The 15,992-nt window shown below is 40.0% G+C and overlaps 2 protein-coding genes across 6 annotated transcripts in view; one reads left to right on the top strand and one right to left on the bottom strand.

Annotated features, from left to right (window-relative positions):
* smpd3 (sphingomyelin phosphodiesterase 3) overlaps positions 1-15,992 on the top strand; it is a 62,877-nt gene that overhangs the window by 23,883 nt on the left and 23,002 nt on the right. For 3 of the 4 annotated variants that reach the window (XM_055191788.2, XM_055191783.2, XM_055191786.2), the window contains exon 2: positions 3,236-4,940. In XM_055191788.2, the coding sequence (XP_055047763.2) occupies positions 3,537-4,940 (1,404 nt within the window). In that variant the 5' untranslated portion in view covers positions 3,236-3,536. Of the gene's footprint in view, positions 1-679; positions 842-3,235; positions 4,941-15,992 lie in introns of those variants that run through there. The other variant, XM_055191785.2, reaches the window with a different exon arrangement.
* Positions 1-15,992, bottom strand: part of LOC129433245 (uncharacterized) — a 71,459-nt gene that overhangs the window by 35,274 nt on the left and 20,193 nt on the right. The window lies entirely within an intron of this gene.

Below are 15,992 nucleotides of genomic sequence, written 5' to 3'. Positions count from 1 at the left end.
GCGAGATGGTGCCAGGGGGGCCCCAGTCTTATGGCATTTTATGAAATACATTAATTTATCATGATTTCGGTTTAATTAAACCTAAAAAAATAAGGCTACTAACCAAAATAACTACTTTTTTGTTTAATTTTATTTTTTTTTATTAAAATGTTGAGTTTAAGAACAGTTTTTGTCACAAATTTTCTTTGGGGGGCCGCGAAGGAATGCACCGTACACAAGGGGGGCCACACGCTGAAAAAGTTTGGGAACCACTTAGCTAACAGACATTCATTGAGTTTCATTGCCTTGGTTAAAGTCTCCTGGTTAGTCCTGGAGCAATACTGGTCCTCAAAGGGACACAACATTAACCTACCGTAATTGCACAAAAACAAAACAAAGAAGATATTAGTAGTAAGTAGTTACTAACATAACGTTTCAAGTGGCAGACATATTTACTTTATTGTACAACTAAGAGTTGTATGTTTGTTTGTGGGTGACCTGAAAGTTGCCCCGCGGAAGATATGCTTAACCTGCACGTGTGTGTGTGCGTGTGTGTGTGTGTGTGTGTGTGTGTGTGTGTGTGTGTGTGTGTGTGTGTGTGTGTGTGTGGTAATGTGAGTTTATACAGCATGCACAGCTGCAAAATATAGTTTGCTGCTTTTCCTTTTCCTGTTCTTGAACGCTGACTGAATGTCACTATTTTGAGTCAAACTCTCCACAGCGTTGTCGTACTCGCAAGCGGGCTGTGAAAATCAGCCCTCTCAGACAATCTCTTTGCGCCGGTCCGGCACAGATTAGGCAGTCGTGATGGATAAAACCCTGTAAATTATTACTCTACAGATTGGGTGTGTGCGCAGACGAGGTGAACGTGGATGGGATTATGTGTTTACGTGACGCTCCGTGTTTGCTGGTAATGCTGCTTATCTGGGGAAACAACTGTACTGTTATGAGATGTATGAGTACACAGGTTGTTTTATTTGCAATGTGCCTTGTGTCTGTTTGAGTATTTTTAGAGCAGTCGGTTTAAAAAATCTAGTCATTTGATGTGAGCATGTGTGTTGATATGTTAGCAAACCATTTTAGGTTTAGGTAATGCAGTGTAAAATGGGACATTTTGTGAGAAACGTTTAAATGATGGATTATGAAAACCCTAATACGACAGGTGGTTGGAGAAGAGGGCTTGGTGACATCAGCTATAAAGGAAATCTATTTTGATTTCATGTTCATTTTTAAACCGTACGTGCGATGTTGCGCATATACATGACAACTCATTTACATCCCTAAAGCATGGTTATTTCTCTTGAGGGGGTTAAAACAATTGTTTTTCTTACATCTTTGTCGTTCACTGCCTCATCCCACCATCTGCTTACTTACCCACCCTCCCCCTTGGTCAATAGGTCAAAAACAGGAGAAGGTTTTATCCTCGCTTTTCATTCATATGGCAGCCTTTTCTCTTTTTGTTTCCATCATTTTGTCTCTTGATATCAGGGCAAACTGTCGACCGAGTTGTAAACACAGTAAAAAATAGATGTTGTGATCGTGTCAAAGATCGACCTCTTTGATCTGTGGTAAATCTTTTGATGATTTAGTTCAACTAAGAGCATCTGCACACAGAGTGGTGCAAAAAGGCAACCGATATCACAACATAAAAGCATGGATGACTTTAAAACAAAGGTTGCTTTTTGACATATTACAGAAAATAACATTATCGTACTCTATATCGTAGTCCAGTTATGCTTTATTCATGACTATTACACTGCATTCTAAAATGCTTGAATCTGATTGGCCAGTCGCGACATTTGCAGGTTTGTTATTCAAAGATAACAACCGCTCAAAACTAATAACGCATGGTTATCCAGATGCTGCAAATCATTTTGAAAATTAAAAAATATTTTAAAAATAGAATATAAATATGTCTTTTAATAACTTACAGTATATGACATTATATTACAATTAATTAAACCAAATAGTGTGTTTTTGACATTTAACGTCTTGTCTTAAAACTGAAAGTAAACGAGAAGCGGAAGGTCTGCATCGTCCAAAATGAGCAAATAAAATATTTCAAATCAATATTTAATGTTCCTTACCTTACTTATGAGGTAAAAAGCCATGTACATGTCCTGATTACACTGTCGGGGTTTATTTCTGCGATAACAACCGGCTGCCTGTATATTATCCCTTACTTATCCACCTTTTTTTCGAACGCGGAAGTAAGTGATGTGACGTATTTCCCTTCCTGCGCGATACTTCCGGTTCAATATCCAGCCGGTAGAAAACAGTGTAGTGGGAGCACGCATAAAACATCATTTAAACAGTTAATATTTACTGCACCTGCCATGTACGTATGACCCAATGTGAGGATGAAATTAAGAAGTGGCTTGATATATGAAGATCTATTCAATCATTTCGTGTTTGTCGACCGTATTACAGTTCCATATCCCTACGCCAAAGTCTGTTTTGCATTGTGGAGTATTACCACCTTACGTGTGCATTATTTTTGAATAATTAAACGACCTGTCATCAATTATTCCTTACTTAAAATTCATTTTCTAATTAAATAATGATAATAATTAGATTTAATATTATAAATGATCTACAAAACAAAAGGATTTATACACATCACTGAGTTTTTCAACACTCGTTGTTTAAAAACACAGCCAATTTAATTGGTATTTCCGCATCATACTGACAGTGAATCTTCTTATCTTCTTTTCCTACAAATAATGTCTTTGATTGTCTTTGTGTGCGATTGCAGTCTAATCTTCTTCATCTATCTAATTGTTTGCGCTTGCATGTTTTAAACCTCACAACCAGAAATCCATTCCACGATGAGACTTAGTTATCATATTTTACAGTGACACCTGCGCAGAGGTGTTTTTTTAAATGGTAATTATCCTAATTTCGTCTTTTGTTGCAATCAGAAGGTCACTGGGGATAATAAGCCACATCTGGTAGACCTCTGTTCTGAATATTATAATTGTAATTGCACACATTTGAATAGTTTATAAGGTCAATCGCATTTGATTTAAATTGTAGTTTATTTATAAAAAATAAATATTATATTATACATAAATACTGTAAATTTATGGTGGCCTGACATGGTGCATTCTGTTAAAAGATATTATTATTTAGTATTCATTATGATTTCAGAAACGTTTAAAATTTTACTGAGATCCAATTTGTTGATTGCACATTATCCTTCACTTTCAGCTGATTGCCTGTGTATTTTGTTCCCCCTCCCTCTGGTTGTCTGCAGGCTCTGCGCTGACGTGGACCTCCAGCTTTCTACAACATCTTGCCTGGAATATTCTGGATCTCAGGAGGTTAAAACAACCATTACCATGATTCGATTTTTCACAAGACTGTAGTACTGAACACGCCCCAGCCAGGAGGGCAAAGTTTGGGCAAGGAGCCCATCATATCTTGTATTCAAAGTTGGACAGAGTAAAAGAACCATGTAGTGTTTATGTTTCCACCACAGGGGGGCGGGTTAACTTTGTAGCTCTTTTTGTATGATTTTTTTATTTAAGGGAGTTGGTCTATAAGGTGAGCCGGAAATGGTCTTGCACACCTCTCCCTACTCCAGTGCCTTCCTCAGTTTCCTGAGCGGCCTGTCGTGGGCCTTCGTTTTCCCCTGCTACTGGCTGTTGGACAGGTTGTTGGCCTCCTGTGTACCAACGTCACTGGAGAAACGTAGGCGCTCGCAGGATCCCTGTTCCTTCCTGGTACTGGGGGTTCTGATCTCAACACCGCTCTACCTGGTGCTACTTGTGGCATCCTTTCCTTTGGCCTTTCTTGGCTTTCTTTTGTGGGCACCACTGCAGAGCATCAGGAGCCCTTACATATACACACACCAGAAGCCCGACAAGCACGGGATTGAGCAGGGTGCTGCAGCCGGCACTGGGGCAGCGCTTGCTGAATGGCGTCCACAGGGTCGCAGTTTTTGCTTTGGGAGTGCCAACGTCTGCCTGTTACCGGACTCGCTGGCACGTTTCAATAACCTTGCTGACACTCAACGGCGGGCGAGGGATGTGGGCAAGCGGATCCGCAACGGTGCCAGCAGGCCGCAGATCAAGATATACATCGACTCACCTACTAATACATCAATTAGTGCTGCCTCCTTCTGCAGCGTGGCCACACAGGGCTTCCGTCGTACCTCTTCTCTGGACCATCGTCCCGAACCTGCAGTCATCACTGAGAGCGAGACCGAGCCCTTAACAGAGTGTCCCGTTCACCCCTCAGGAGGTACAAGCTCGGATTGCCCCATCCACAGCACTGAAGCCCAAAACGAGTGTCCCGTTCATCCCAATGGAGAAGACCATGCTCCAGATTGCGCACTCCAACAGTTTGCAGACCCGAACTCCTCCGGCGAGTGTCCAGTGCACAGCAGCATCACCCAGAACTCGGAAGACTGTCCTCTCCATCCATCCGGAGTACAAATCAGCATCACCTCCCCTGATTCAGAGCCAGCTGGAGCTGAAAAAGGAAACCATCAAACTGGGGACGGGGATACAGGGAGCCTTGAAAGCCGCACAGCTTCCCGGGAATCTCTGGTTCGTTTTCACACGACTGATGGAGGGATATCACCCAATAACACGCTTTCACAACACCGCACCTCCGTCTTCAAGCGACCCATCGGGCGCAAACGCCGTCACGGCGATGACGGCTTCGACCACGAGATTTCCGCCTTCTTTCCTGCCAACCTGGACTTCCTGTGTCTGCAGGAAGTTTTCGACATACGGGCTACTGACAGACTCAGGAGGCAGCTGCACCGCTACTTCCCCTATGTGCTGAGTGACGTGGGACGCTACGGCTGGAAAGGCTGTTGCTCTCGGTTCAAGTTCTTGAACAGCGGGTTACTGCTGGCCAGTCGCTACCCTATATTAGATGCCCATTATGAGTGTTTCCCCAATGGGCGTAGTGAGGATGCTCTGGCTGCTAAGGGAGTTCTTTTTGCCAAGGTGAGTTTGTTATACTGTACCTTTCAGATAGTGTTTACCCAGCAAGCAATTCGTTTAAAGTTGTCTAATAGCTGTCCACACACAGCCCAGACGTCTAGGCTAAAACAAGCCAAAATTTGGGCTGTCAGTGAAAATTTTATATCTAAGCATAGCCCAAAATTTTCTAAATAAAAACTGAAACCAAACACCTTGTAATCACTGTTGACTTTGCAAACATGATGGAATATCGAACATCTCACAAGTTATTTTGGCGAAAATGACATTTAAGGACATTTTGGCTCAAAGTGGGTTACTCATAGCCGGACTATATCAGGTCTATAGATGGCTGTGATGGTCTAAATCAGGGTTCCCCAAATCTTACCCTGGGGAGCCGGATCAGAGTTTAGCTCCAACCCTGAGTAAACACACCTGAGCAAACTAATCAAGGTCTTCATGATCACTAGAAAATCACAGGTGGGTAACTTTCAATAGGGTTGGACCTAAACTCTGTAGTGCTCCGGCCCTCCAGGGTAAGATTTGGGGAACCCTGGTCTAAATGGTGAAACGATGGCTATTGCATGCTGGATACTGTGTAGCTTTTTTAGACTTTGCATATCAAAATTTTACATATTACTCTATTTAAAGCCTCGTCTACATCAATCCAGATAAATTGACAAAGGTCATTGGTGGCACTACAGGAGCGGATTTGAGTAGCTCTAAAATATAACATTTCGGAGTTAGTCCATTCCATTTATAGACCTGCCATGGGAAAAGAAAAGTGTTTAATGTACCCTAAACAATTTTGATTAATTATCATTTAGCCTTGTTTATTCATTTTTAAAATAATAAATTTCACTAATACCAAAATCAAAAGTTGGAGCATGTTTTTAAAGGTTTTATCACACATGTTCCCTGTAGTCTAAGTTGGACTGATGGTTAGAATGAACACAAACAGTCTGAATAATTTACAACTAGTCCTTTGTAGCCCAAAGGGCTTGTTTGAAACACTCATCTATCATGCCTTCAGAAACACACACACCCTCCACTCACTGTTGAAGCTTGGTCGATAAACAGTGACAAAGTATGTTAGATTATATATGGTCCTAATGGGGCTGTGCACTTTTGCTGAAGACGTATTGCAAGTTTACTCTGAAATAATATTTCTTACAGTCTGGCATTTTCAGTATCAGCCAAAGATTATGATACATTGTGACATAAAGCAGTCCAGGTATGCCTTACTTGATAGATTTTGAATCAAGGTTGTATTAAAGTACAATGATAAAAGTCCAGGCAAGCGTTTACTTAGATTACTGTGGCACATAAAGTACAGCACTTACTTTGTACTTTTTCTATAAAAAAAATGCTGGGTTATTTTCAATCCACCTTTGGGTCATAAAGGGACGATGGGTTATAATTTAACCTATGCTGTGTTGTTTAAACCTAAAATGCAGGGTTGTTTAACCTATTGTTGGGTCAAATATAAAAATTTTCTGGGTTTGTCGCTTTTTGACCCAGTGCTGAGTTGAAAATAACCCAGCAACTTTTAGTGTATGTGCAAACCTTGAGAAAGAAAACTATCTGGCAGTAGGTTGAGAAAAACATTATTTTCTATTACCGTATTTTCCGGACTATAAGCCGCACCGGAGTATAAACCGCATCATTCAAAAATGCGTCATTAAGACGAAATAACATATATAATTCAGATAGATAGATAGCAGGGTTTCCCGCAGCATATTTCAATTAAGGCGGCCCGCCTAAACATGGAAACCCTACCGCCTTAAAGGAATAGTCTACTCATTTTCAATATTAAAATATGTTATTGCCTTGGCTGGGAATTGTTGGTGCATCCCTCTGTCGTCTGTGTGCGTGCACGTGGGCGCTGGGGCGCGCTGCGACGCTTCGGTGGCGTTTGGCTTGGCCCCATTCATTCAATGGTACCATTTAGAGATAAAGTTAGAAGTGACCAAACACATCAACGTTTTTCCTATTTAAGACGAGTAGTTATACGAGCAAGTTTGGTGGTACAAAATAAAACGTATCACTTTTCTGAGCGGATTTAAAAGAGGAACTATATTTTATGGTGTAATAGCACTTTTGGGAGTACTTCGACTCGCCTGAAAAGTCCGCTCCCCTTCTCCCTCTCATAATGGGAGAGGGAGGGTGTTACTGCGCCGAGTCGAAGTACTCCCAAAAGTGCTATTGCGCCATAGGGTGTAGCTCCTCTTTTAAATCCGCTTAGAAAAGTGCTACGTTTTATTTTATACCACCAAACTTGCTCGTATAACTACTCGTCTTAAATAGGAAAAACGTTGATGTGTTTGGTCACTTTTAACTTTATCTCTGATTGGTACCATTGAATGAATGGGGCTAAGCTAAATGCTATCGAAGCGTCGCAGCGCCCTCCAGCGCTTGCGTGCGCGCACACAGATGGTGGAGGGATGTGTCGACGGTTCTTGGTTGAGGTGGTAACATATTTTAATATTGAAAATGAGTAGACTATTCCTTTAACTAGGTCGTCCAAAAAAAAATTACTACACAAAAGGCCCTCAAGTGCATCTCGGAGAATAGCGCGTACGCGCATCACACCGCGAGCGGCAAAATGGAAAAGATGTGGTCCGGACCGTCACTGTCTGAAGAATAACTAGCCAGTTGATAAAACATCTCAGAAAATAGCCCAGATGCGCTTCACACCGCGAGGTACACGCGGACCACACGGCCGAAATGAGATAAAAGTTAGACATGGTCCGTCATGTCTGGAGGATAGCCAGTTGATAAACTGTAAGTGGATTTATGTTTTGGGGTTATTTAAGCCAGCCTGTCTATAGTTCTTGCAATTTTAAACCTAAGTTAGCTGGTGATTTTGTTGTTTGAGCAACCTGCTAGCTAGGTTTCACGTGCCTGTTGATTAGATATAATTGTTGAGCACTCTTGCTCACTTTATTTATGTGAATTATTTACATGCTACAGTAGTTACACTCCTTTAAGATAATGTAATTAATAGTGGGAAATAACAGTTTTTAGAATTTTTGCGCTATCTATCATCGTTCGCCAGACGTTTTACAACATCTGCTTTAGTTTGTGTTTATTTACCCTTTAGTTTCACTTCATCACGCAGCTATTCCTGTTAGAGGTAAAAACATTTAATTCATTAATTGTCTAGTATGTGTTCATTTTTTTTGTCATCGTTTCTTCAAAATGTAGTTTTATTTGAGTGTTTTAAAAATAAATATTTTATTTATTTATTTTATTAAAATATTTTAATTTTCATAATGACGCATACGCCCCGCAGCTTTGATAGCTACGCCCTCGGCCCTGGATGGGTAGGTAGGTAGGTAGGTAGGTGCCCCCCCAGACCCGGCCCTGGTACGGTAGGTAGGTAGGTAGGTAGGTAGGTAGGTGCCCCCCCAGACCCGGCCCTGGTACGGTAGGCTAATCTGGCTACGTTCCAGACCTGATCCCCTTTCCCTTTAAAAGGGTAAGAGGCCAGTCATCATTGTATGTCAGACAAAGCTACTAAATACTAACTCTGTGGGTGCATGAGAGGCTTGTTAAATATTAAACGATTTACACAAAGAGACAAGTTAATGCCTTTGGCTGGCACAAGTGCTTACTAAAGATATTCTTACTTGAATCGACAGTCAATCCATTCAGGCTGCTTTAACATAAGTTATTGACTCCCATTGGATACTTCTCAAAGCTTCTGTGCTCTTATTGGTTCAGTTGTAGTCTTTGAATTGTACAGTAAGTCTGTGACGCAGGCCTGATCCAAGTTGCAAAAGCAAGAATGAAGCAGAACTTTCTGGAGGAGGTAATTTGAACTGCACAGTTACGGTTTGTTACAGGAAAGTACTGCTCTGAAAGCCCCACGAGGGTCTGGCAATTGAAGCAAAACTGACAATGATTAGCTAGAAAGCTTGCACTTCAAGTCTTGGAATTTAATTAACACTGTCAGATAGGAATGTGGGAGTCTGTGTTTCTCTCTCTATTTCCGTGTGGTTCAATGAATGAACAATACTTATTATTGAAAATTTAGTTATTTACACTACAATCTACTAAAACAAGCTGCTAACTACATTCAGGATTTTAAGTATCAGATGATTGTTGTTTTTTGAAAATGGGCTTATTTTCCAGCTGCCCTAGACAATTGAGTTTTACAGTTTTGGAATCCATTCAGCCGATCTCCGGGTCTGGCGGTACCACTTTTAGCATAGCTTAGCATAACCCATTGAATTTGATTAGACCATTAGCATCGCGCAAAAAAATAACCAAAGAGTTTTGATATTTTCCCTAAAACTTGACTCTTCTGTAGGTACATCGTGTACTAAGACCGACAGAAAATTAAAAGTAGCGATTTTCTTGGCCGATATGGCTAGGAACTATACTCTCATTCTGGGGTAATAATCAAGGACTTTGCTGTCGTACCATAGGTGCAGTAGGCACAATGATATTACGCAGTGCCCGAAAATAGTCCCCAGCTATTGAAAGTAACCAAGGGGACTATTTTCTGGTGCTGCATAATATCACTCGTGTGACTTCCTTTACCAAAACAAACTCACGTTCTTTGCGTCACACGTCATTACACCAATTCTACGTCATTGCACGTGTGCATATGCTTCACACTCCAGTCCAGTAGAAAATAAATCCAGTCCGGTGGCGGAAATGCACCTTTAAGTGAACCGCTATTCAATAAGAAAAGAAGAATAATATTGCACATGCGCAGAACGTCCCAGTTATCAATTCGATCAAGTGTTTACATGTCCTGTTAAGCGGATTACAAAAAGTATAAACCACCCCTCTCAAGCCAATTAGATTTTTAATTGGCTTGGTTCTTTATATTTTGATTGAGGTGTTTACATGGAGCATTTTTATTCAGATTGAACATGTAAACCGTTTACAAACCGTCCATGTAAACGCAGCTACTGATCCTTAAGATACACAAATATCAAAATCAACTCCTCCTGGCATTTAAGAATTTCTTTATTCGTTATTTGTCATGTAATGTTTACTATGTGGTTTAATTTATTAATTCATTGACACTTTTTTTTTAATTTCTTACTTTTTTGTAGCACAACTAAACTCCACCCTCTCGCGGTGAGCTGTGGGTAATATCGGCATTTTGATGAATGTGAACTTTGAATTTAACCTAAAACTGAAGACCATCCGGAAACCTTATGTATACTTATTTCAACCTACTACAATTTGGGACATACTATTTCTAGTTTAAATACTATTTAGGATAGATAGTATGTAAATTGGGACACAGGGTAAATGCTGGAGGTGGAAATAAAAATGTTCCACCCTAACTTCCTGTTTCAGTGATGTCAAGGCAAAAAACTAAGCTGAGCATTTCTGACACTTCAATAGGTCTTTAAAGTCAGAGCAATATTTTTCTAGAAAAAAACTTGTGAACATTAAAGGGGACATATCATGAGAATCAGATTTTTTTTCATGTTTAAGTGCTATAAATGGGTCCCCAGTGCTTGTATCAACCTAGAAAATGTGAAAAAGATCAAATTTAGTTTTGGTAAACCATTCTCTGCAAGCATGTGAAAAAATAGGTTATTGACATTTGGCTCCCCTTGTGATGTCAGAAGGGGATAATACCGCCCCTTAATCTGCACTATCCAACCACAGCACTGCCATTTAGTGTAGAGATCAGCTCATTTGCATTTAAAAGGACACCCAAAACACATTTGTCAAGGATAACACAATAAAGTAACAAAAAATAACCATAACTTTTCCATTGTGGTCCTTGAAGTAATCAAGGATCAAGGAATTCAGATTAATCTGAACATTTTCCAAGCCACATATAAGAGAGATAGAGAGTTTGTTACTAGAAAACATACACTGATTAAAAAAAGCTTACAGTAGTACACTTTTACTTATACTCCTTTTACTGCCACCGTTGTTGTCACCAGCAGTGCATTATAGGTAATAAATCCTCAGCAGCTTCCGAAAAATAAAGACAGATAAACCTGTGTAAAGTAATTTAGGAGGGAGTGCTTGAAAATGAATAAAGGGAGGCAGGAATGAGGGTGGAATGTGTATGGAGATTAATTAAAAATGCTTCCCATAGGATTGAGTGGCCATCTAATTAAAGCCAGCTTATTATTCAAGAGCCCTCCACTCTTAACATCTAGGGTGAAACATAAGATGGTTGGCATATTGCTGGCACTTGCTGGATTTATAGGAACGTTTGTCTGTGTGTCTGCTTGCACGAACTGTCATAGTACAGCCATGTTTTTTACTTGCATGTTCTTACTAGGTGTGATGCAACAAAGATAAGATATCGCTAAGATATTTTCTGCTAAGAGTCCAAATCTGTCTATTTTGGTTTCTATATGTATCTTACTGGCCCAATATGATCCTATAAGAAAGAAAAATCAAAAGATCTCTATAATATCTCAATAATTCCTCCTAGACATCAATAAGATCCAAGAAAAAATTAGAAAAGAGAGTTTTGGAAGAGATCTCAACAATGTCACAAAGCTCAGATTTGCCAAATCTCCAATCAAAAGTCAATATTACTGAAGATTTGTCACAAACTAAGCTCAGGTTTGCAAAAGTCAACATTACTGAAGATTTCAATACAAACTCAAATTGATCCAAATCCAGGCTAAAGATGCAACTAAAAACATAACAAATAATGAAAGTCTGAATCTTAAATAAAGAAAATAAACCACACATTAGGGGGTGCTGTGATCTATGTGACTGACACATTTGGGTTGTATCCAGGTCCAATTACTCACGAGGAACCCAAGTGAATGTGATCCACAGCCGTTTTGCACGCCGTTCTTCGTCTAATTCATATTTTGTGCAGTCAGGGGACTTTGCTGAACAAAATTGACGTGGCGTTTAGCAGGTTTTCCCAACAAAGCCATATTTCTGAATGGCCTAATGCTGGGATTAAGCAGATTTGAAGCAAAAGTATTTGATGAACATTTCACGAGTTCGCATTAACATGTAATCGATAGAGAATGAGATAAAGCATATTTGGCATGCTGTCTAAGGGGAGGGCTCCGAGCTAGTCATTTTAACCCCCCATCTTTCCCAGTACCCCCCCCCCTAACTTATTCACCACCAGCCATTTTTGGAAAAGTTGTCCGCCAGCATTTTTTTTTTTTTTTGATTTTCACAAAAGTTTTACAAAATGCCTTCTAAAAATATATAAAAACTGTTTTCTCTGCTTATAAACTCTTAAATATAGATATTTTTCTTTAAAAATACTTTTTTTTTGCAAAAAGCTGAAATAAAGAAAGAGTTAACTAGGATAGATAAAAAGCTGAGAATGAGGTGATGGGACAGAGGTGACGGACAGCTACATATAGGCACCTCTTCGCGTTGATTGGTTGGATTACATGACCATTCTCCTCCCGAACTTAGTTAAATAAACTTCATGTAATACGTGCCGAGAGCATTCTGTTATTATCATTAGCCTCTTTCACATAGTAATTCTGGTAAATTACCATGAATTTACCAGAATGAATTTACCAGTAAATACAAAAATGTGCGGTTCACATACGCAGTGGCGTTCCGTTATTTTACCAGTAAGACATCATTCACACATCAGTATCAAAATACCGGTAAATTCGTTGAGAAAGCGGAAGTACCTGTAGCACGCGGCGAGCTCAGTGTTGTATTTGTAAACAATCCACGTCGTTCATATCCACGGTCCGTATTTTGCTGTTTTCACGTCTGTGGTAAACTGTCGCGAAGTTGCTTATGACCAAACAACATTGAATGAGACGACGTCAAACCGAAAATGCGTTTTTAACAACACTACTGTTTGCACGTTAGGCTTCGCAGAGGGCGTGCTAAGGACGTCGGCAATTCGGCGGTAAGCTGGTGAAGAAATGTGGACGTAAACTTCAGGTGTGCTCAACTTTCAAGCAGCATGTGTGTGGAAACGTCCGTAAACAGTGCGGGGGTAAACGCGTCATCTGTATTAAAACGCTATGATTGGTCCGAAGCTGTCAGCACGGTCTGACGTCGTCCGTTCTAAATGCCGGTAATCCTATAATTTTGGTTCACACATAGCGCTTACCGGTAAATTACTGGTAATCTTACAACCTGTCTTACTGGTAAATTGGGAGCACTGATTTACCGGAAAGGTTCTGTTCACACATGATCTGTTAACTGCAATTTACCAGTAAATTACCAGTAAAGACTGTATGTGTGAAAGGGACTATTATCTCATTTTTGACGGACGATGGCATTTACCAGCTTTTGCATATGAGTTCCTCATATATATATATATTAAACATCAAATGGGTCATTTACATCTAGAAGATACGATAGCAAAAAAGCAAGTGAAGAAGAAATCTTCTTGACAGTACATCAATCATTGTCGTCTTTCAGCGGTAAGAAGGCCATGAACCGTTGCAACTGCTGTGCTCAGCTCTCTTTAAAAGCTTTGTTAGTATAAAGCACCAGAAGTCCAGCTTTAGTCATGTCTTTAATTTCTGTGATATCAGCTCAGCATCAAGCTGGAAGTGGATTAGACAAATGAGAGGAAGTTTATTAGACAGCCAACCTCTCTCTCTCTCTCTCTCTCTCTCTCTCTCTCTCTCTCTCTCTCTCTCTCTCTCTCTCTCTCTCTCTCTCTCTCTCTCTCTCTCTCTTTCTCTCTCTCTCTCTGTGGGTGTGTGTTTGCTAAACGTATAGTGAGCAAAGCCAAGGATGCAAATAATCTTTTAACCTTTTGGAGATCCTTTAAGTGGCATTCAAATTGTAATTAACAAACCGTTCTTTATCACTTACTGTACTGTATTTGCATGTATGCACATACATCCATAAACGCACACATGCACATGCACGTGCACTTTCACCTCAGGTTCCCGGAAACATACATGCACATATGCAGAAGACACGCAAAACAATTTCGCCCCCATGAGCTCTCCGTCTCAACCGGTCCGTCAACACAAAACACACTTACAGTAGTGAAGCATGGATAAACGCTTGAAATATTCATACACAAGCGAGGGCAGAAAGAGATGGAGACGAGGTGAGGAAAACAAGCAAGAGAAAGCAAAAACACAGTTTTAGCCCTCTTTTTCCAAGACTATGAGCTCACCGCAATGACCAAGGGCAGACTCTCATTAACGTGATTAAATCAACAAATCACTTGTGGAAAAACAATGACATTTATTACTGCACGTCACTGAAATGTAGATCTTGCAGTTTGTGGAGACGAACTTTTGAGGCTGCCGTTTTTGAAAGGAAGTATAGAAATTTGTTTGGTATACTGTAGCTCTCAGCATTTTCAATAGGAGTCCTTGTTTGGAATGAGCCGGCGTAAGTCATTGAATGATTTACAACGAATGAACTGTCTGGATGAAAAATAATACACCAAGTCTGCAGAAGAGGGAGCGAGGATGTTACTGGGTGCAGCATCTTACAAAAGAAAGTTACAGATGTATTGTAAAAATGCATTATTAGCAGTTAGTATTATTTGAAATATTCTGATATACAAAAGTGTCCAATAAAAGAAAGGTTTTCGAGAGAAAGTGTAATGAATTTGGATAGTCATTTGATGTCAACATGAGGTGACATACATAATATAACAGTGAGTGTGGAGGATTTTGTATTTATTCAATCGTAAAAACAAATTATGACCGGTCTGTGAAAACCCAGCTCAAGTCAATTTTGCAATTTACTATAAAATCACCCAACATAATGTAAAAATCACCAGGGTGAAAATTTAACTTTGATATCTTTAATATTGACTGAGTAAGGCCATGAAAAAGATGGAAATCAATCAAATGATTTAAATCAAACTTTGATGTTCAGAATCTCAAAATTAGATTGTAACTGTGGGTTCACACCAGATGCGAGTTCAACGATTTGAGCAAAGTCAATGCAAAGACGCGATCAGATGCGTCCTCGCATGGGGCGATGCGAATGACGCGATATGGGCGCCACGTTTGCCGTGAAAACACGCGCTATTCGCCTCAAACACATCTTCGCCCAAGTTGAAAATATTCAACTCGAGTGAAAAATTTGCATGACAAGAAGTTAAATCCCGCGAGTAATCTAGAGCGAGTAACGCGATTCCCGTGTTTGGTGTGTACATAGCATAAGACTTTAACTTGTCAGATTAAATTTTTTGCCTAATATTGCTGAGATCGTACATTTCTTAAAAATTATAAGGGTTGCAAAATCAAAAATGGTGTAATTAAAGGGACCCTCCACTTTTTTTGAAAATATGCAAATTTTTCAGCTCCCCTAGAGTTAAACATTTGATTCTTAACGTTTTGGAATCAATGTAACTGATCTCTGGGTCTGGCGCTAGCACTTTTAGCATAGCTTAGCACAATCTATTGAATCTGATTAGTCCATTAGCATTGCGCTAAAAAAGAGTTTCGATATTTTTCCTATTTAAAACTTGACTCTTACATTGTGTACTAAGTAGGGTTGCCGCGGTGACAGAATTTTCCCACCGGTTAATCAGCGCGTCACAAACCCAGTGATCCCGGTATCACCGGGTGGGAGGGGCTTATAAATGCGCATGCGGACGTGCACATTTTACTTTCACTTTTGAATTACGCAACTGTTTAAATGCAGTGCTTGTGTACGCTGCGTTAAATCGCGTATGAATTTGTGTGCAATGCGAGTGCAACTGCTGGTATTTAAGTGCTTGAGTCAATGTGCGCAGGTAATTCTCACAGAACCCGCCAGTCCCAAGCAGGGCAGCCGGCTACTTCTCCATAAAGCGCTGCTTGAATGATGGTTTTTTTATTTTTCTTGATGAAAAACACAACAACAAAACAATCTCGCTTATATTAAACATCATATATGTATATTATAACAAAAACGAGTAATCACGCGACTTCTGCCAACGTCTGGTCAGTCAGCTAGCCTCGCACACTCAGAAATGAATAAATGAAATCTTAAACCTGCTGCTCAGTGATGTGACGCACGTTCAGCACCGCTAAATTCAGGCAGCAGACACAATCAGTTGTTAGTGTGTTTGCTCTGTCTAATGAAACTAAATGATTTAATTACACGAAAATATTAAAACAATGGTGAAAGACGGTGTCACGGTGGGCAAGTTATCTAACCGGTGAGAGGCTG

Source organism: Misgurnus anguillicaudatus, chromosome 6 (assembly GCF_027580225.2).
Source record: "Misgurnus anguillicaudatus chromosome 6, ASM2758022v2, whole genome shotgun sequence".
Taxonomy (NCBI): domain Eukaryota; kingdom Metazoa; phylum Chordata; class Actinopteri; order Cypriniformes; family Cobitidae; genus Misgurnus; species Misgurnus anguillicaudatus.
The sequence above is the reverse complement of the archived record's forward strand: the minus strand, read 5'-3'. Positions and strand labels throughout refer to the sequence as shown.